This window comes from Aulostomus chinensis, chromosome 3 (genome assembly GCF_037954235.1).
Source record: "Aulostomus chinensis isolate RoL2024-O1b breed Wild chromosome 3, RoL_Achi_v1.0, whole genome shotgun sequence".
Classification (NCBI taxonomy): Eukaryota; Metazoa; Chordata; class Actinopteri; order Syngnathiformes; family Aulostomidae; genus Aulostomus; species Aulostomus chinensis.
The window spans coordinates 27,341,129-27,362,916 of NC_141322.1; the positions used below are offsets into that span (position 1 = coordinate 27,341,129).

Here is a 21,788-nt window from a genome sequence, read left to right on the forward strand (position 1 = left end):
ATCCTTCAGTGGTTAAAATCTATCCTATTTTGGCAGTTGAGGCATGAATCATGCACGCATAATCCTAAAAATATTATAGTGACTTCCACACGCGATATTAGAGCATTTACGGTAGACGCGTCACCTGGTGGTCGGACAGCGTCATACTTACGTGATGACGTAGCACTTTTCCCTCACTGGATGTTTATTGTTTGAGGCAGGGCAGCAGCAGTCGACTGCAGGTAAGAAAACAAATGAGTGGAACGCGGTATCACTGAAAAGTTCTTTGTCTTATATGGATTTATGTCCTGCTAGATATCAGGAGTTACTCGTCGGTGAAAGCGCCAGGAAACACTGCCGAGTTAATGTGAAGTTAATGAGCAGGTTAGCATGCTAACCTAAAGATAACAGATGATAACTGTTATCTAACTTACTAGCTACGGAAATGTGTCCCGGGTAAAACAGCCAAGTGAGTGTCTTAGGTTTTCTCCTGAAAACTGTCATAATTTCACTGACCATCCGCGACGAGATAATGTGACAAATGGAGACGTAACGCTGTAAATTTCTCTTGTCATGGTAGGGAGCTCCTAGCATGTTAACTCGTCAAACACAGGCTAACTGGCTGAACAAAGAATAGTTGGACAAAGCAATGATGCTGTCAGGTGTTTCACATGTGTGCTGCTCCTCATCAGCACTTTAATTCTTAAGCTGGAGTGTTCCAGCTTGATACCTCCAGCATGCTGTAGTAATGTCAAATGTTTGGCTGCTACTAGCCGGCAAGTTATGGCTAACATATTGGCTAACTTAACCAGTGGTGAATGAATCTTGCTGCAGAGAGATGTGAATGAAGTTCTTGTGTTTTTATATGTCAGCAGTGTCCCACAGAGGGCTTTCAACAGCATTCAAATTCTCAGCAAAACTTTCCATCCAGCTGTGGTTATGAGGCGGCCCTTTTATTTTGCCCCATACTTTGTTTTATATGCTCACTGAACAAAAATATAAATGCCCCATATAGAACCTATAAACTTTTATACACTGGTTGTTTAAATAAATTGATAATGCAGTAAAACGTAGTTTTCACAGTTTCACTTCTAATAATAAGGATGATCACCATTCATAATTCATCATCCAGGGCATTATTCTTCCCTATAGAAAGAATGACATCCCCAATGGAGGCTTGTGGCCAGAGGAACACACTTTTCAAGTCACTCGCTCAGTCAGGTCCTCACTCAGTGGGGGAGAGCCAACGCGATGTGTCAGATGAAGCGCAAGCAGAACACCAGCTGGGCACCTACTGTCCTGAGTCGTTCCCATACCAGTACTGGAAGTGCCTCCGATATCTGCTGAAATGCTGGTTTCAGAAATTATGTGAAAGATTCCGAGTCGTAGAGTAGGCAGTGGCCATCACCAGATCTCAGCACCTACTGGAGGAATTGGACTGCTGGATAGACAGCACTCTCCACCAGCACCATCCACGATCAACACGTAAATAATATTTAATAAGAGTCACCCAAGCTAATGATTTACAATAAAAAAAAACTCTTTCTCATCTGCTTTGAAGAAGACAAAAAGAATTATTTCAAAGAATGTAATCAGACGCTGTGACCCGCATCAGTTCTACATGTTCACGCTGAGACATTTGAATGGCTGACCTGAAGCAGCAGAAGGTTTGTTCTAACACAGATTTCTCGCATGATCTCGTGAGACTTCAGCTGCATCGAAAGGTAATTGAACATCAGCAGCAGAGTCAAGGACGTAGCCTTGATTTGAACCTAGATTCAGGCACAGGAATAATCTTTTTTTATATATATATATATATAGGTAGTACTGACTGCAAAGTTTATTCTGTAGTTTTATGACAGGCAATATCTAGAAAGTTTCCTCTGAGTAACTTTTTTTTTTAAATAACTTAAGTCATAGGTTTGTGTTTAAATGTAAAATATGTCTAAATGTTGTACCAAAGCCTGACAAGCACATTTTGCTGACCTTCAAATTTCAGTTAAGTTGTAATAATGCCTCGTTTTTTCTTTGCAGGCAGGATGTTGCGGCTTCGCTGTAAGACCAAAAACGGGAGCCACATAATGCAAGGCTTGACTCATCAGTCCTGTGTGCAGGAGTTGAAGCGTAAGGTGGAGGAGCTGACTGGGATCCCCTGTGACGTGCAGAAGATCATGGTGGGTTACCCTCCCTCCAGCCTGGACCTCCGAAACGGAGACGCTCACCTCAAGGACTACCCCATCAAATCAGGTACGTCCGAGTTCAACGCAAACTGACAGCTTTTATTGTGTAGCGAGGGTCTGACTAGAGTACACGCTCATGCTTCGGTTTCAGGTGAAATAAGGCAAAGCGAGGAAGCTGCTTTTAAGCCTTAAGTGGAACTTCCTGCCTACATCCACGCATCGAGCTGTGGCATCGAGCATGTTTTTTTTTGTTTGTATTTGAATGTATTTTTATGAAATTGTTGAAATCTAAATGTCGCCATGCTGTTATATACATTTGTGCTCATTTGTGTGTTGTTTTTGTTATTTTTTATTACCTTGATTTTGCATTTGATTTTCCATCATATCAAGTGTGAAAATGGTTTCCTGTTCCTGGACTGTCATTTATTTCTCAAATCTCAATATCTGTTTGTTTAGTGTGAAGTGAAGGCATATAAATGTACCTCATTTGTATTCATAGCGTTTTGATCCATACACTAAACTAAAGTAGACAGCTCATGTTTTTCCAGCCTGATTTTTGTTGTGTCATCGTCTACAGGAGACACACTCATTGTTGAGGAAGAGAAAAATAAGCTGAAGCCTCACGATCACTCCACTGTGACAAAAACGCCGCGTCTTGATGCTTCCCCTGTGCTGGCACGCCGTGTGGTCCCCGCCGACAACTCCTGCCTCTTCACCAGTGTGTACTATGTAGTGGAAGGGGGTGTGTATGACCCTGCCTGTGCTCCTGAGATGCGAGGCCTCATTGCCCAGATTGTGTCGAGTGATCCCACAGCATACTCCGAGGCAGTGCTGGGGAAGACCAACGAGGAGTACTGCTCTTGGATCAGACGTGACGACACCTGGGGTGGAGCCATCGAGGTGTCCATCCTGTCCAAGTTCTACCAGTGTGAGATCTGTGTGGTGGACACTCAGACAGTACGAGTGGATCGATTTGGGGAGGATGCCGGCTACCACAAGCGTGTGCTGCTCATCTATGATGGGATCCACTATGATCCGCTGCAGAAAGAGACCCCTGGCTCGGACACGCCGCCCCAGACTATCTTCTCCACCACAGATGATGTCATTCTGGCTCAGGCCCTCGAGTTGGCAGACGAGGCTCGCCGCAAGCGACAGTTCACGGACGTTAACCGCTTTGCGTTACGCTGCATGGTGTGTCAAACGGGGCTGGTGGGACAAAAGGAAGCCCGCGAGCATGCCAAGGAGACAGGCCACACCAATTTTGGTGAAGTGTGAAGGTCCTGTTGCGCCCCCTCCCGCCCCTAACACAAACACACTCACACACACACACACACACACACACACACACACACACACACACACACACACGCACGCAATCCCCAACCGTGTTCCTCACGTCTGGCAACTCCTCTGGTCTGTTTGTGTGATCCTCTACCTCACATTGTCCAGCGACATCTACTGAGAATCCGCAGACAGTGTGTTACAGCCTCAAACCTTTCCAGTATTGCAATTAACTGCTGTCAGTTCCCTAATTACAAAATGCTACTGCAGTGGTCGGTTGTCATTAAACCATCTTTTTAGTCTGTCAGGGAAGTGTCAGTTAGCGCTGCACAGTCATTCAAAATAGTGTCGAAATATCAAAACGGTCTGGTAAAATGTGTCAAAACATACGACTCGCTAACAGCTGGAAGGATGTGTTTTGATCCGTCAGGATGCGTCCGTGAACGAGACGAACGGGTGGCTCGTGAAACGAATCCAGAAGGTTTTTACTGTTAACTGTTGCAGCTGAAGGCCCTCCCGCTGTGAGGGGTTTTCGAAACAACCACTAAGAATGATTATTTTTACTTTCATACAACAACATTCACTGGTTTCTTAAGTGCAGCACATTGAGTTTGATGACTGTTATTCCTAATGTCGGTTATGTAGCATGTTTCACTTTGATTCAGTTGTCGACAGACGTCAGAAATTAGTCCGGTACAACAACAACTCTGATTTAGTCCATGTTATCTGTGCTGTTCAGCGGTTGAACGGCGTCAACGCTAAGCTAGATTCATGTATTTGTAACTCAGCAATTGCCTTTAAGATTGTAGTTTGAGGTTGTGCATTTTGAAATGATATCAATTGCAAATTATCATCCAAATGAACCTTATTCCTCGTTTTTCTTCTTTGATGTTGCGACATGGTTTAAATGTGTGCATATTTGAAGTCAGACGGGAAGAAACAATGGTGCTGAAAACTTGCAAAGTCTGTTTTTCCTCCGTGAGCGTTGGAGCTTTTCAGGAGTGTTGATTTTGAGTTCGAGTGCTGTGAGAATTTTCTTTTGTTTCTTTCGCTGAATACGGTTGCACATTTTGAGAAACACTTAAACGTGAAGAGTTTGGCCATCGTATATCAGAACACGTGAGGTGAGATGGCGTTTAATGACTGGAAATCTGCCCTGAGTAAGGAATGCTGTACGAGACACATCCTGCTCACTTGATGCATCATTTACTCTTCAGGTATAATCTCGACGTGATGTGCTTTGCTAACCAAAACTAACTGTATTTTTTGGTGTTTTTTTTTTTAACCTCACTTCGGCAGTCTGATATTTATTCTAGTCAGGATGTCCAGCCACAGTTTGATTTAACATTGTTAGTCCCTCAAACATTGTCACTTTTTCCACTCTACGTTTCCTACAGAAGTGTATTTCATTCACCGTTGAAAAACAAAACTAAGACTAATAACCGTCTCGTATCTGAAAGACACCCCCGCTTTTCTTAATTAATGATGATTTTTCAGGAAAAAAAAAAAATACTGGTTTTCTGAATTAAAAAGATGTCTTTTTTTTTTTTGTTGGTTTGTCTTCTTCAGGCGAATATCCTGCGTTTCTGAAGTTTCCCACGTTTGGAGCATGTTCTCTCATTTTTATTAATCCCTTTGCCACTCGGAGCATGAATTTATTTATATTAAACATCAACTCTTAACACCACAAGGTCACTAAGTCAGTTGTTGATTTATGTTTAGTTTTTAAACCCAGTTCTTAGTGGCCTCACCTTCTACAGAACCAGTGTTTCACTGTTCTTGTCTTGGCAATCTTGGTACTAAATTGTTGCCAAATATTGAATTTTACAAAGGTCCTCGGGGTACTCCGATTTTTTTAGTGATGGCATTTCTATGTTGTTTAATGTCATTTCTTTGTTTAAATGTGAATTTCTTTCCTCCCTCATTTGTTACCTTTGCTAGTTTTTTAACAGTGACTCTAGACTAATCAGCTTGCGTATGAGTGAAACTATGAAATAGCTTTGTTGTATTTTGTATTTACCAAGTTCTCATGACTCTTAAAGGACAATAACAATGAATGTTGAACATAACGCACTACAGAAAAAACTGGATTTACTTGATTTTTTTTTTTTTTTTCAGTGTTGCGTCACTATTAAAAGCTATGGCAAGCAGAGTTGTGTAGGCGTCGCTCTGTATCCACCGATTTCTCTTGGTTTCTCTCTCCTCCTCCAGGTTGCAGCAGCTGCTAATGTTTCATATCTGAAGAGTTGACTTAGGACCCGATGATAATACATGACATAAGGTTGATTTTATCATTGTTAAGAATTTTTATGGACCTCTGCTTGCATTAAATCTATCATCTAAGTGTGATAAAATGTTCCCTTTTTTTTTGTATAATGTTACAAAGTAAGAAAATGCTAATGCGCTGAAAACTTGGGTCACCCATTCAGTGACTTCATGAACGATGGAGATAAATCCCACTTGGCTGAACTCTAGTGATCCCGTGCTATGGCAGCAGGATTACGCCTGTGTGTGTGTGTGTGTGTGTGTGTGTGTGTGTGTGTGTGTGTGTGTGTGTTATTTTAAGCTGCCCCTACCCTGTCTTAATAGGATCGAAGATTTGTACTCTCGTTGTTTGGCTCGCCGTAGCTGCTATCATTGCATAGGGTCACTGATCTGCTCCAGTAAACACATTGTCATACCAGGAAAAACAACAACAATGGCCGCGTTCCATTCTAGTGTGCCAGCTCCAGCGGGATCCCAGCAGGACACATGTGCCTCATGTTCTGCTGCATTGATGTTGAACCTGTGAGATGGTAAATGCAGATGTCGTAAGTCACGGTAGGCTCCATGTTTAAGTTGGGAGCGCAGCATCGCTGGAGACAAGTGTATCACTCGTTGACTTATTTTCTGTCCAGCAAATAATGTACAGCCATCGCATCGCTAAGTCCCGAAAAACATGTTCACGCTGAGCTTTTCCCAAAAAAACATGAAAAAATTACAGTGTGAAGTTGTGAAGTGACTACGACAACCTCATTTAAATGAAGCATGTCACCATGGATACGAGCCGTAGACTGGATAAGAGGTGGAGAGACCACACGTGACATCAGTGACCCCCACTGTAGATGAGCATTGTACCCTGAGTGTACAGCAGAAAGGCTGGTAGCCAGCGAGGCTTCCTGCTGCTGTGTTGAGTCTCTTAGTGTCTTTTCAAAACCGGGCGCAGAAACAACGGATGTAGTGGTTAAGTTTGGTGTATCGACACTCCAAAACGAGGTCCCGTTGGATGACATCACAGTGCTGATTACATCTGGCACGCCCTTGGTTCTGACTCAAGTCAATTTTATTTGTGTGACGCCAAATCACAACAAAAGTGATCTCATGACATTCTACAAGTGCAGTAGGTCCAGTGCCACTTCCCTTCAATGAATCTACACCCAGCAATTCTCCATCCTGCAACAGCGGCAACAAAAACCTTCCTTTTAACAGTCAGGAAGGTGGAGCAGATCCAGGATCAGTGGAGATGGCCTTCTCCTTTGACCAGTTGGGGGGAAAGAGAGCAGGAGAGCGGGGCAGAGATAAAGACAGATAATGGAGGAATACAGAAGGAAAGAGAGGGACGGAGATAAAGAGAGAGAGAAAGAGAAGAGACCTGATGGACAGACGGGGACGTGAGGAGGTGGTGCTACGGGTGGCAGCTTGAGCCTCTCCAGGTCTGTAGCCTCCTCCAGCAGCACCCGGGATCTGGGATGCGGGGAGACACAAAGGCTCCGGAGAAGAAGACGTGTTAGTAACACATAAGAGTATGATTTATGTGTGACGCATGCAGGAGGACAGAGAGGGAAGAGAGGAGGGAGAAGCCCAGTGCACCATGGGTTAGGGTTATGGTGAGGGTAAGGGTGAGGGTAATGGTAAATGTAGCACTCATGTAGGGTAGGGAAAAAAGAAAAAAAAAAAAGGTTAAGACAATAAAAGTTCCACGTTGAAAAAAAAAAGTTTCCTTTTAAGTGGATGCGCATTTCTGAGGAAGAGAAGCTGAATGGAAGGAATATTCAGAGCTTTAATTTATCTGTAAAGTAGCAAGAAATTAAATTACCGAGGAGCATCTGATCGTTTTATTGATGTATCCTTGTTGTCACCCAGTTTATACTTTAGTTATATTTTCTTTGATCCATCAGTGTACATATTTGATTTTGTCCTACTTCTTATATTCGGTCAAGAAGTCTGAATTTCGTCTGTCGGGTGCTTGAAGGAACCCTCCGAGACCCCTAATAAGACATTCGATTTAGACGAGCTCGTAGACGAGTTGTTAGTGGGCCGGACAACTTGATCTGGTATCCTAGGTTACTAATTAACAGATTACTAGAAGGCCTCCTCGCGCGTCTTAAGGACAATGCGGCCTTCTGATTGGTCAGAGGCTTAGAGCCTAAAGTCCCTCCGGCAGTCCTCACGCAGGAGCTCCGCAGTCTGCACCGGCGGCGGCGGCGGCGGCGGAGGAGGAGGGATATGGAGGCGAGTCCCGCGCAGGTATCAAGCAACTTTCACTCCCTGCGATTGATTCAAGCGTGTGTGGCCTGATGTCATTTTAATGGACGATCCAGTGATTCGTTGGCGTTTGAAACTACAAATGCAGTTTTTTTTCTTCTTCAGTAGATTAGACTCCAGATTATTTCCTGCTGATTCATAATCATGCATGTGCGGATTGATCAAATAGGTAACCTTATGACATCATTGTTAGTATTCAATCCTCCCTGATAATGTGGAGAAGGGTTTAAAACCTTTTGACTAATGGACTTTGGATTGTGAGTTTTTGCCAGTTCTATTTTTATTCAACAATACATGAATCATTGGGGGGGGGGGGGGGGGGATGAAAGCTGATAATTTGACCCAAGTTGCAAAACCCATTTATACAACAGGAGTGCAGAGGATTAAAGTCTTCATAGGCACGACTCAAACAACTAGTAAAAGTGTTCTGAGGCAGTGAATTAAGTTCCAGGAATGCAGTAAAATAGAATTTGTTGCCTCAGAGTCACAGTCATTGTGACAGAAGCTCTTATTTTTTATGGCGGTTGCGATTGTGTTTTAACAGGTGAACGTGAACGGCGATAACCTGAAGATGTACTACAGTAATACTTAGATATCCTCTCACTGGAACGTCTACAGAGGTTAATGAATAACCGCAGATGTCTTGGCCTGACAAGTAATAACCTCAGCTCATATGCCCGTGTTTACCGTAAATCAGTGGCTTCACAGTTGTGTTTTTTAATAAAAAATTTATGTTTACATATTTATGCAAAAAGACAAAAACATGCAAAGAGTCTGTCATTTCCAGGCCTGAACATTTTTTTTTTAATAAGAAAGTAAAGAAAGTGAGAAATATTGAGGTACAGTTACAAACTCTCCTGCACGTTGAGAGCAAATGCGAAAGTTCAGTTAAGATCAAATAAGAACAAAGCGTGCTTTGGTTATTGGTGTAGATGAATATCACATTGCAAGTCATTCATCGTTGTCAAATATCTGCTGGTGAATTTTGACTTTGTCAGGGTTTTTGTTTTTGTTTTTTTTTTGAATGTTTAAACATGTTTTTGATCATGCATGATCATTGAAAGAAAAAATCCTCAAATTCGTTGAAGGGCGAAGGTAAAAATGAGTTTGAACCCTGCAGGTCGTTATCAGAACAATTAAATGTGATGACGGTGAAACGGCTCATTAGAAAATGACAGTGACTCAGATTAAAAGGCCACTTTACAAAGCGCGGATGACGCCTGCGTGATCAGGTCAGGCACGAGCGGTGACACGCTTCTGTCGTCTTGTGAAGCCGCTCAGGGAACGACATGTTAAATATACTCTTGATTTCCTGCCGAGCGTTGATTAACGCCAGCTCATCTTAGTTGCGTGTGTCGGGTAAAAGAAAAGTACAATGAACCCGTTTTTTAGCTTCACATCCCGACTCGTGGGCTGCGGCACGGACGGGTTGGTTCACGTGTTCGCAGGAGGACATGGCGAGAGGAGCAATGAACAGGAGCGCTTTCGTCGGTCCCGCTGCCGTCCATCTCAGGTGATGAAACGTTCCCAAAAGGGAATTTTTTTTCCTCACCAGAACCTGACAAGAGCTCCTTTATCCCACCAGTCCAGCTCCATTTCTGCAGTCTCCCAACAATAAATAATGCACTTCTTTCTTTAAAATGTGTTGTGGTTGAAACGTCACGCTCAAATTCTCGCGCTACCACTCTGGAAGCAGCAATACTCCATCCACTTTTCCTGCTTGTTTCACCATCAGGTCAGGTGGTGTAGAAGAAGACAATATGTCAAACTGGTCAAACTGGATACGCAACCAGGAGATCATTTCTTTTGCGTTCCGTGTGAAACTGATCCGTTAGAGGAAGATTAGGAGAGACGTGTCCTGTAATCGGAGTCGCATGCAATAAGAGGACGGGTTCCATATCCGTCAGAAAGACACGGCTCTATGACGACCTGTCAGTCTCTGCCTTTGGCTGCAACGTGCACGTCAGCAGCACGTCACATACATGCTGCGTGGTTTCCTCCTCTTAAACGTCACATGTTGAGAATACAAGTCTTGAGCAAGATACAAAAATAAACAGCAGCCATCAAACCAGGACTGGTACATGAAAACAAATGACCAATCATCTGCTGACACCAGTGACGTGCCAACGTTACTCTGCATCCCTTTTAGCTGATTATTCGCAAACTTGAGTTTACTGTAGGTTACTAGGAGCCATGAGCTGAGGATACTGTGGTGAAGTCTCTCCACTATTTGCTGTTAGCAGTAAAGTATGACAGTGTTGTTTCTGAGGCAAAGATTTGCTTAACTTTAGACCCTCAAACACCAAAATGCTTCGAACTATTGGGCAGTGGTCAGCACTGTCGCCTCACAGCAAGAAGGTTAATCCAGACTCTAAACTGACCGTAGGCGTGGCTGGGAGAGCCAATGGTTGTCTGTCTCTATGTGTTGGCCCTGCCATGGACTGGTGACCTGTCCAGGGTGAACCCTGCTTCTCACCTGAAGGCTGCTGGGATAGGCTCCACCCCCTGCGACCCTTAACGGGATAAGCAGTAGAAAATGGATGAATGGATGGATGGATGGATGGATGGATGGCTCATATGTTGCACCCACATTGGATCTTAAGAGAAGCACCGACATCGATTCCAAATGTCATCCTGACCATCAAGAAATTATAGAATAAGAGTTTGATTATGAAAAAAAACAACAAACACTAACACTCAGGATTCTTTTTTCCAATGCCAGGAAATAGAAGTCTTTTTTAAAAAAAAAAAGAATTCTATAAAAGTGCAAATAACTGTATTGTGTAAATATATGACTTGAAAACAATCGTCATGTGAAGGATTTCTAAGTATAAATCATGTTAAGAAAATGTACAGATTACTTGCCTGTAACCGTCCAATACTAATGACTAATACTTTGAATACTGGTGACGGAGGTGCGAGGAAGAGGCTCAGAGTGCACGTCCAGGTTGTTGCGTTAAATTTTACCTCTCAACATTTAATTTCAACACCATGTATCTGTCTTGTTACAGAGTGAGACATCATTTTGAGCATCTAAAGTTGGCATTAAGATGCCGAAAAGCGATACCTGGCCGGGCGGGAATGGACTGGAGACCATGACTGGCATGGACAGCGCTGGCAGTTGTGACAGCGTCGTCAGTGCCAACTCTACTTTTGTAAGTAAACGATTGAATTAAAGAAGTTTGATAAACATGCAACTACAAACCATGAGGGGGAAAGAAGACAAAAATCGAAACAATTCAACCGCTATTCTCGTTTTTCTGAATTTCTTTGGATTGTTGTTGTCTTTATAAAGCAAAGTCATTGATGTGTGTGTTCCAGAGTGATGACAGTCTGGAGCACTTGTCTGCTGAGGAGAAGGCCTGCATCATGTTTTTGGAGGAGACAATTGAGTCTTTGGATACTGAGGAGGATAGCGGATTGTCCAATGATGAACCTGATCAGTTACCCAACCCTGGCAACCTGGCAACCCGAATGGCAGAACTATCAGCATCCAAGACCAAAGGCCGGCTCAACGGTGAGAGCAGATGCAGAAGTTTCAGAACAGGAAAAGTTGGACATGGATTCATCCTGTACTTGTTGTCTTGCAGGTCCACAAAAATATGATGCTATGGAAGCCATCAAGGAAAATTCTGACACCAAACTCATACAAGGTTACTTGGTCCCAACACCTTTTGTTTTGGCGGGCAGTTCTTTTTCTTCTATACCCAAAGCTAAGCGCAGCGTTTCTCCAGAGAAGAATATCAGCTCAAGGCAGAATTTCCCACCTTCAAGCAGCAAATCTGGACGTCAGCATCGGCAGAATCAGACACCTGTGGAGGTTAATGTACCTCCTCCCTCCAAACCTAGAGACTACTCCAGAGGACCTCTGTCCTATGACGCTCTTGTTCATCTACGGAGGAGCGCCTCCACAAAGAAAACCCCTCTATGCCCCAAAGTTGATCATACAATAGACCTGGACCAGCACCCTCCAGCCATCATGGAAGAGTCAAACCCTTTAAATCCGTCAAGTCCTGGCCAATCCCTCTCAGAGGCTCCCAAGCCTAAGACCAGCCCCCCAGCTGTGGCACCCAAACCCAAACAGATTCCTGCTCATATATCTGTGAAGACTCAGAACGAAGCACCTCCGTCCTCAGACTTTTCACTCAGTGTGAAGAATGGGACAGATCCAAAGGTGGTGAGGCAGGAAGCTCTGCAGAAGCTGGGCCTTCTTAAAGACCAACCGCCAGACAAGGAGCCAGTGGCCCTACCATTGCCCCCACCGTTGCCCCCCTCTATGGCTCCAACACAAAACAGATTTGCAAGAGGTCCATCCCACACTCAGCTATCAAGAAGCAAATCATCGTATTCTCAAGTGCCCACAGAACCCAAGAACTGTCCGCTGCAGAGCAGTGCAAGTTTCCACCACCGTCCCACTTGTGCTCAGCAGTCTGCATCAAATCCTTGTCAACCCATTTGCCTGAAGGCTGCAGGTTTGGAACCCTCTACCAACCTGGACAACCCCAGGAACGGGAGACTCTGTCCTGAATCAGCTGAGTCAGTAAAAACAGCCTCTGCAGCTCAGCCTGCAGCCCGCAAAGCCTCAAACCCTGTTGGATATACTGTGATGATGGTGCCTGGGATGGGAGCTGATCGTAAAGAGGCTCTGAGAAAGCTGGGACTGCTGAAGGACTGACGGGTAAACAGCAGGTTTTCAAGGAGTTCAAGGGTACCGTCAGCTTAAACGGGGTTAGAGCATTAGGCGGAAACTTGGCACCTCACACACTCGAGCAAACCAAAGTAGGACAGAGGAGGAGGAATTAAAAGGGCTTTTTATTTGTAGGTTTTCAGTTGCTTTTGCTTCACCTTTTACGTTAAGGTTATCTGAAAATGCACCTTACATACAAACCCCACAATCTTGTGTTTTGGGCTGTAACAACTTGCGATTAGTGTTGACAGGATGTCCAACTGTTAGCAGTGGCTCCAATCCAATATTTCCAAATTAGAGATGAGGGAGCCGGACGTCAAAGCCAGATTAAGACAAACATTCCGATACAAAATGCAGCCGCAGAAAAGACAGTGAAAAAGTGTTGGTGTGCAGAGGACAAACACATCTCAGGGTACACACACCTCAGCAAGTACATGAGTGTCCTCTGGTAATTCCTCTTCATTCTAACACTCATAAACGCTGCTTCGTCGTGCTTCTACTTAAACATCATCGCTAAACACGGTTTTTACACAACTTGTCAATGTCAAAGTTCACATATGTGCCTATGTTGGGACTGTTGCGAATATTCACAGAAGCAATGGAACATACATTCATGCAGCTCACGACAATTCAAAACTAATTTGGGTTTTGAGGTGATTTTTCAGCTTCATGGGGAATAAATACGACCTCAAAAATATCAATAGCTCATCTATGTTTTACCACTTTTGACTCTTGTGTAGATGGACGAAACGTGTGTGACAACTGCCTTCAGTCGAAAAGTTTGTTATTGCTTTTGATTCTAGATAATGTGATTATTTTTACCAACACTTTATCATTTCCATGAATATAACTGGAAATAAAAAGAAGAGTGCATTTAATACATTGTTGTTTAGTTTTATGTCCTCACAAAGTTTAAATATTTTGAATAGTTGAAATTATGGCTACAAATTGTTTATATGATTACTTGATGAATTGGTAGAGTGGCCGTCTACCAGCCGTAGGGTCGCTGGTTCGATCCTCTCTTCCCCCGGTAACCATGTCCAAGTGTCCTTGAGCAAGATACTGAACCTCTAACTGCTCCTGATGGCCGTGCAAACAGACTGGCGACCCGTCCAGGGTGAACCCCGCCTCTCACCCCATCTCAGCTAGGATAGCTGATGGATGACTATAAACTTCAGTATGGTTACAGTTTATACGGATTTAAACTGGTGTCAGATCTGTGACTGTTAAAAGTCTGGGGTTGAAGAAAACACATTTTCAACAAAATGTCATGTATTGATAGTCGTAACAGCACAAAGAATTAGAGTAAATGTAGTTGTTGTTACCTTATAAAAACCTTTAGTTGAATTTGAAAAAAATATGTTCACAAAGACTTTGGATATACGTGTCAAATTGAAAAAAAAAAGCTGCTTCGTCTTTTAGTTTATTATTTTTTTTATTTATTTTTTTTAGTTTGCACAATGCCCCTAATAAATTACTATCAACTCGCTGCTGTAAGACTGCAAAGCATCCTTTGGTTTCTGGAAAGGCTTTCTATGAATTAAAGTATTTATTATCATATAGATATTTCTTCTACTAACATTAAAGAAAGTGCTGAGTCTAATATAGGATTAAAAAAAGCTGCAAATCCTTACATGTGAGACTGAGGAACCAGTGGATGTTTGACTCTTCAGTGGAGTGAAACCTACAGTACGTTTGGGTACAAGCATGCAGGTTGGCACCAGACGGCGGGGCCTGGTTGAACTGGGATGGTTTAGAATGTGATAAGCTCTTGAGAGAGAACCAAAGAAGCAAGCTCTTACATTGGCTCGGCAGTAGCTACGCCTCTCTGTTTCGCTGCGAGTGGCTCGGTCATTCTCCTCATCTTACAGGCCACTCGGGTGATGAGAACGCCAGCTCAGCTGTTCTTCCATTATCCGATTATCTTGAGCCTCATATCCATGTAAACTTAGCAGGCGGGTGCTTTCCTTTCTCTCTCTCGTCTCGATCCCTTTGCGTGTTTGACTTTAATTCCTCCCACTGACTTATTTGAGTGACCGGGCTTGTTATGCAACCGCTGAATTAGTGTTGGCTTGATTGTTGTGAGAGACGATTACAATCGTCTTCTGTAGTCTCGTCTCTCAGTGAGGCGGAGGGGCTCTGCTGATGGGCCAGCACCCGGGGCTAGTATGACCACGCGCGGCCAAATGAAGGGTGTCAAATTTTGAAATGGACACGACTCTCTGCTGGGGAAGTGATATTAAACAATGGATGAAGAAATCAGGCCATAGCCAAAATGAGAAATATGATATTGGGACAGAAAACTGAGCTGCAGTAAGGACTGACAAATGAATAAGTCCTGGGTGATTTATCTAAAAAAAACAACAACCCTGTCAAACAAAAAAAGGGTCTGTGCACACTATTGGATACTGCTTACTGCATATTCTAATTTACACGTTTGTGTTTGGCTTAGTCTTTTGTTTCATTTTGCTGTGAATAAGATTAGACCCCAAGGTAACAGGAGACCACAACTCTGCTGCCATGACAACAGCGCCCCTGTCCCATCTGAGCCGGTAATTATGACTCTCCTGCAACACAACAAACCGGCCCGACATGTTGTGAGCTCGGATCGCATGCCGTTGAGACAAGCTGGAATGGTTCGGGAGAATAAATGAATCAACAGTTTCATCACTTGGTGTCATTTATTCTTATTTAGCAGCAAGTGCAGAGGTCAACGATTTGGAAATAACTATGGTTTTACAACCTAAAGCAACAAAATACAGCAGAAGTTAACTGATATTGAACTCCAAGTCCTAAAGTGCATGGATCACTCATTTTAACTACAATGTGCAAACATTTGAGGGAAGTATGTGAGACTGAAGGTAGCTGTTTTTGTTCCAAATTAACAATCACAATATGACATTAAACGTTGTATGTGGTCAACTGTGTCAACAACATGAAGCGGTGAACTCAGTTCCCGTCGTGACTGAAGAGAAGTTTGCTCTTTTTGCGCTTCACCTTACCGCTGGACCCTGGGACGACCAGCGACTCCAGGCGGAAGGGGCGTGGCATCACCGAGTCGGAGCTGACAGGTGAGCAGGTCACATTTAGGTGGGACGCCCCGTTATGAAACGTGGGAGAGTGGATGGCTGAGGGAGAAGAGCTGTGAATTAGCTCCTGAGATGGTGTCAGATTACCTTGTGAATGGAGACACTTTGTTCTTCACATCCCGAATCTCAACTGACACGGACATTTGTTTAGGAGGTTGAGATTGTGATGAAAAGATAAGAATTTTGATTTGATTACACAAACTGCCAGTTGTTTCCCTCTGATGTGTGCCTGCCACAGTGACCTCGACCTTTGACCATCAAAACAAAATAGGTCCATCCTTGAGTCCCAGAATGCGAGATGTGTTAATATTATTCAGGTGTACATTTGTGCCAAATTTGATGAAAATCCCACCAGGCGTTTTAAAATATTGCATTGACAGGACTGGGACAGACGGACACATCATGGCTCTGGCTGCTGACTGATGACTTCAGAAGCCCCGTTTATACCTCACGTACTGCCTCCATCACGTAAGATCGATGGACTACTTCCTCAGAAATAATTTGGCACCAAGAAAGATGGCAACACGTGTGTTTGCCACAGTGGGAATGCTGAGCTGTTCTTCAGAAATTAGGGTAGCTGACTGACGGCGTGCAGCTCTTACCGTGTGCCCTGGCGGCTTCAGCCCCCAGCAGCTGGCTCGCCCTCTTTGATTTGAAGTAGCTGCTGGCGATATTCTCGCTGTCGCTGCGGTCAAGCATTTCTTTATACCTGTCCTCTTCCACCTGCTGGGGAGGACCTGAGGTAAGACTGCAACAGTTTCAGAAAACGTACGATGACAAATGGAACACAAACTCACCGTGAAAGCTTCTCCGATATCAGCCGCTGAGCTTCTGTGAGCTGAAACTTTTGGATCCACTGCTGTGAGAGAAGGAAAGTCAGGTGATATTTAAGAGGCAGGATTCACAGTAGCTTTCCTGTGTGTTGTAGCTTGACATCCCACCTGTGGGAAGTGTAGTTTTCTGCACTGTCACATCTGGCAGCCTCCAGGTGGCGCTCTCCTCATCCCACACAGCTTCTTTCTTCAGGCGGTCCAGGTTGCTGTAGTTACAATCCCGGCGCACCAGTGTCACCATACGCTCCAGCAGGCCATGCAGTAGCTGGCCCTCCCTCTCCAGCCGGCGGATGGACGCCAGGTAGTCGTTCCTTTCCTCCTCAAACTCCCCCTGCAGGTCACGGATCTCCAGTTTGGCTGCTTTCAACTGCCACAAGTTTGATACGGTTTAATGGTTTAGTAGCAGGAGATGGCGATTTACCACTGACAGCTGACTGATACTCTAATATTATCACTGCAGGAGTAGCATTTCTCATATTTGTGAAGCAGCTGCTACGACCCACCTTTCCCTGGACCCTGACAAGCATCTGGCTTTTTGCGTAAACCTCTTCCTGAATGGAATTGTAGACATTTAACAGCACATTCTCACTCTCCTCGCTGTTCTCCGACAAGGCTTGGATGAGCTGGACTTTCCTCCGATCGGCGAGGTTCGTCCTCTGACGGTGCCGCTGCTGTAATTCTTTGTTTCTGGCCTGTTCTCCACCCACCACCTCCTGCTCCAGCTGCTGCAGCCTGGGGAGCAGAACAGCAGGCGCACACGCTCTCAGGCCGGGACGGTCAGAGACACTGGAGCTGAGAAATGTCCTGTGATACTTTGTTTACAGGCCCAGCGAACCCAATCACAAATATCGTTATTAACCAGCATTTGTTTGCAAAGATAGAAACGCAACAATCTTAAACATACTGTAGTTTAGATATATTAAATATTTGTGATACGCAGACACACTGACGGAGTCTACAAACCTCTCCAAGACATGTTTCTGGTCCAGACCCCCTGCTGTGGTCACATCAGCTGAATCTGAGACCATCTCTCCATCTGGACTTTTTTGGACACTCACAGCTGCACACGGGACTGCAGACTGGCTCGCCAACATGAGAAATGACCGCTCGATAAGTTCCTCGTGATCAACAGCTCTGTTGATTGAGATTGTGTGTGTGTGTGGGGGGGGGGGGGGCAGTACCTTGTTGGAATTTTCTCCACTTGTACTGTTGCATGATGGAGCGGTGGTGAGGCAGGTCTCTTCCTCTGTCAGACAACAAGATGAAGTGAGCTTGGACACAGTAACGTCAACTCTGATGCGTCAGGCATTCCTGTACTGAGATGTAGACACTGGGTTACCATTCTTAGGGGTAGAGCTCCCCCTGCTGGCTTGGGCCTTCTCCAGATGAGACAGTTTAAATTCATAGGAGGAACGCAGGGCAGCGATGTCCTCCTGTAGCTTTGCTTTAGATTCCTGCTCGGCATTGTACTCAGCCTGCAACTTGGCAAGCCTCTCCTCATACTCCTGTGGAGGGAACAGAATACACCCCGGTAGATTACTTGAATCCTTTAAAGAGCAATACAAGACAAGGAGGGACACATGATTTATGGGTGTGAGAACACACACTAACTACCTTCTTAATCTCTTTCTCAGCGTCAGTGTTGCTGGACTCAGGGGGGACAGCAGGGGAAGCCCTGGACAACTGATCAGACTGGACAGCTGCATGAGAAAAACCATCAAACGGATGCAAATTAAACATCACTCCCAAAAATGTCAATAATCTACTTTGAAATGATTTGGGACGGAGCACGGAAGTGGCCGTAGAGAGGAAGGTTGGCTACAAGATACAACGTGTTCCCTCAAACTAATTTATTTGTGGCTGTGGTTGGAAGTCTGGTTAGAACTTGTTCAAAAGCACAAACTAACAGTACAAAGTACACAAAATACACTAACTGAGGGGACAAGTTCTATCTTGTGTCCTCAAAACAGTTTTTTTTAAGCATGTAGGACACTGACGAATAACAATGACCAGAACAATGGTAAATAACAACACAACAAAACAAATGAGATAAAAGAAAATGAAAATAATAATACAAATAATAAAGGGGTAAAACACAAATTTCTATAGTTTAAGAAACCGTTTTCATACACACACACACACACACACGCACACACACACACACACACATATATATGTATGTCTTTCCAGTGCAAGGTATGTTGCAATTTCCTTCAACCACATCTCTACCGAGGGCGCTTGCATATTTTTCCAGAAAAGAGCGATCAAGCTTCTAGCTTGGAGGAGCCTACAATCAATCAAAACTGATTGTTTGTACTTTACAGCCAAATGTTGGGGGTGTAGGCCAGGATACAAAGTCTGGCTGGCAAGGGGACATTCTTGGTCCCAGTCCCTGCCCGCCAGAACGGTCCTCAAAACGATTCATTTGATCTATTTATTGAAATTAATGCCAGGCCGCCAAAGAGAGATTTCATGAAATGTCTCAACAGTTTAGTTATTTTAATTTCACAAGACGGAACATCTCCACATACAACACACGTACTGAAACGAGTCACGTACATGGACGGCTAGCAGCGCCCAGCTGGCCTGAGATCAGGGCCCGTAACCTCCTGATCTCCTCCTGATACTCCCGCAGCAGAGCGTCCTTCGGGTCCTCGTTGATCCGAGGCCTGTTCTGGATGCTCTTGGCCCGGTTGGCGTAGCGCAGTGTGCTCAAGCTTTCCTTATAGTTGTTGTCTGCAGGGGAGAGACAGGCAATCATCAAGGTGCGTGTGTTCCCTCCCAGGGAGTCCTGCAGCAGCCTGGTCAGCTTGGAGTCGCGGTAGGGGATGTACTTGGAGCGTCCGTCCACCAGGGCAGAGATGACGTTGCCCAGAGCTGACAGGGACAGGTTGATCTTGGTGGCCTCCCGGAGTCGCTCGCCCGTCGCACCGGTTTTCGACTGACGCTCACTTCCAGCTAGATCCACCAGGTTGAGTTTCCCTGCTCGTAGACGGTCCTGGCCGGACGACTCTGAGAGGTGGGACGACACAGAGAGTGACAGAGTTCATGTTCGAAATCTGGAAGCAACAAAGAAACCAGACACTGATTATTCTGACACGTTTTTCCACCATGTTTTCCTACAATCCAGCTCAAACACTGAAAATAGTTCCAGGACAGAGATTAAAGCTTAAAAAAAGAAGAAGAATATAATCAGGATATGAAGCAGCCGTGAGCCTTGTTGTGTTGAGCGTAATGATCTTTACACGGTCCACTTTTAACCACGGTGATCATGAACACACCAACCTGACTGTTAGTGAATTACATAGAAATCAGCGGGTGGAGTTGTGATATGACGAGGGATAGCAGGACCACACGCAGCATTTTATACAAACACAACGTCTCCAATCAAAAGACATATTTCAGTGTGTTAGGAACGGTGGTTAGTTTGTGTTCACCAGTGCTGCAGATCTCCAGGTGGATGGTGAAGATGGAGTGGGAGCGGGACGAGTCTTTGTTCATCAGCGTGTAGCCCACCGCCCGGTTCCTCCAGCCCTGCTCCATGATTCTCTCACACTCCCCCACACTGTGCACAGTGTGTGTTGAGAGGTCCCGCACATAAATCCCACGCTCTGGGTGCTCTTTCAGCTTAACATCCGTCACACACACACACACACACACACACACACACACACACACACACACACACACACACACACACACACACACACACACACACACACACACAGTGAATCTGTTGAAACACCTGCAGGAGGAGTTCACTTTCTGATAATATTTATATTGGCCAAAGAATGATCTTCTGTTTGCTGTATATTTGAAACCATAGTGCAGACAAACCTCCAACCTCTGTTTGGTGTCGTTTCCCAAAAGGTCTCGGATTTCTTCGTTGTAAATCTCCAGGTAAGACGCCCTCACCAGGAATTTTGTATTCTCTGCACACTAGCATGTGAACAGAATATTTTCCCTTTTTGTTTTATTGAATTTTTTCTGAGCACAAACGGCAAAGGCAAACCAGGACAGAGCGAAGCAAGTGTGCAGACTGTGTACCTGGATGCTCTCAAAGATGTGCTCAAAGGCTCGCGGAATGACCCCCCTCTGGGTTGCAGGTTCGAACTCTCCTTGCATGGTGAAAGACTTACCACTTCCTGTTTGTCCGTAGGCAAAAATTGTGCCGTTGTATCCCTCAGTGACACCCTGTGAAAGAAAGAGAAGCACCTGTGAGCTTTAAAAAGAAAACAACGACCTGCTGACCTCGCCACGTGACTGACAGCAGGCTGTTCATTGAGTCATGAGCTCTGCAGTTATTTGCGATCAGATCTGTGACTGATGTTGAGCTGAAGGTGTCCGGCCGTCAGTGGGTTTCTGCTCGCATCATCTCAAACCAGTGTTTTCAGGCTCCTACCTCCACCAGCGGATAGGCGATCTCGTTGTACATCTGCTCGGTGGTTTGATGGATGAAGTAGGTCCCGTCAAAGGTGAACTGTTTGGGTGGCTCATCCGCCGCCATGGGGTTCTCAATGAAGCACTGGCAGCGCTGCAGGTCCATGGACAGCACCATGTTGGAGCCCAGGGCCTTCTCCCTGTCGTTCAGGGGCCTGCACCTGACCACCACCTTCACTGACTCCGAGCTCATGTCTCACAATTCAGGCTCTGCGCCGAAATCAGAGCCAAGGATCTCTGAGAGGCGACAGCATCCACACCGAGAGCTTTCAAACAGAAATGAAAGGCTCTAGCTTTGTTGGTAGTGTCAAAAATGAGTCGGCGAGCTCACGTCTCGGGTTAAAGTCCACTGAGAGAAGCTGATGAGGTCAATGTGACGTCATCTGAAAGGGAAAAGGCTCGGGTAAAGGCTGCAAAACAGCGAGACGCCGTGATGACTGCCCTCATAATAGAGAGTCCCCTGCCATTCTGCTCCTCTGGCCACAGTGTTTTGAAGTTGCCTAGCAACCCTACACTGCCATGCCAATGACAGACACAGGCCGGTCTGGAGGCCATTTTGGTGAGGGAATGAGGTCAATATTAGTAGATCCAAGTCGTCTGCTGTGAAGAAAGAACTGAGTTCTAGTGCTTACAAACATCCTTTTTCCATCCACGGGCATGAGGCAACTTTTACAAAGCTTTCTTGTCACATCACCCACAAACAACACACGTCCAGTTGTAGTTTCTGCCCTTTTCTATCGTCCCAGTTATTTGAATGTAGAATTGATCTTTTTTT

General features: G+C 44.8%; 3 protein-coding genes across 12 annotated transcripts; 2 read left to right on the top strand and 1 right to left on the bottom strand.

Moving 5' to 3' along the window:
- The first annotated feature begins 165 nt into the window (after positions 1-165).
- Positions 166-5,750, top strand: yod1 (YOD1 deubiquitinase). Of its 5 annotated transcripts, none has more exons than XM_086200054.1 (3): positions 166-221; positions 1,132-2,226; positions 2,737-5,750. In XM_086200054.1, exons 2-3 carry the CDS (start codon positions 1,992-1,994, stop codon positions 3,432-3,434), a joined length of 933 nt encoding a protein of 310 aa, XP_086056180.1. In that variant the 5' UTR covers positions 166-221; positions 1,132-1,991; the 3' UTR covers positions 3,435-5,750. The 5 variants fall into 5 exon arrangements, with proteins under 5 accessions (XP_086056180.1, XP_086056183.1, XP_086056181.1 ...); XM_086200057.1 differs by having other exon boundaries at positions 168-221; positions 2,014-2,226; XM_086200055.1 differs by lacking the exon at positions 166-221 and having other exon boundaries at positions 229-1,703; positions 2,014-2,226.
- A 2,141-nt stretch (positions 5,751-7,891) lies between these two features.
- On the top strand, positions 7,892-13,854 carry LOC147268460 (uncharacterized). Its single transcript, XM_086200058.1, has 4 exons — positions 7,892-7,946; positions 10,976-11,119; positions 11,286-11,481; positions 11,555-13,854. The coding sequence occupies exons 2-4, from the start codon at positions 11,015-11,017 to the stop codon at positions 12,637-12,639; spliced, it is 1,386 nt and encodes a 461-aa protein (XP_086056184.1). The 5' UTR covers positions 7,892-7,946; positions 10,976-11,014; the 3' UTR covers positions 12,640-13,854.
- Positions 13,855-15,309: 1,455 nt separating this feature from the next.
- On the bottom strand, positions 15,310-21,668 carry kif17 (kinesin family member 17). Of its 6 annotated transcripts, none has more exons than XM_086200062.1 (14): positions 20,976-21,668; positions 20,621-20,767; positions 20,411-20,512; positions 20,011-20,200; positions 19,133-19,585; positions 18,188-18,273; positions 17,913-18,078; positions 17,755-17,819; positions 17,537-17,652; positions 17,077-17,305; positions 16,682-16,940; positions 16,538-16,596; positions 16,343-16,463; positions 15,310-15,779 (listed from the first exon to the last, which is right to left on the bottom strand). In XM_086200062.1, the coding sequence occupies exons 1-14, from the start codon at positions 21,204-21,206 to the stop codon at positions 15,601-15,603; spliced, it is 2,403 nt and encodes an 800-aa protein (XP_086056188.1). In that variant the 5' UTR covers positions 21,207-21,668; the 3' UTR covers positions 15,310-15,600. The 6 variants fall into 6 exon arrangements, with proteins under 6 accessions (XP_086056188.1, XP_086056187.1, XP_086056185.1 ...); XM_086200061.1 differs by having other exon boundaries at positions 16,343-16,466; XM_086200059.1 differs by having other exon boundaries at positions 16,343-16,466; positions 16,538-16,599.
- Positions 21,669-21,788: the final 120 nt, after the last annotated feature.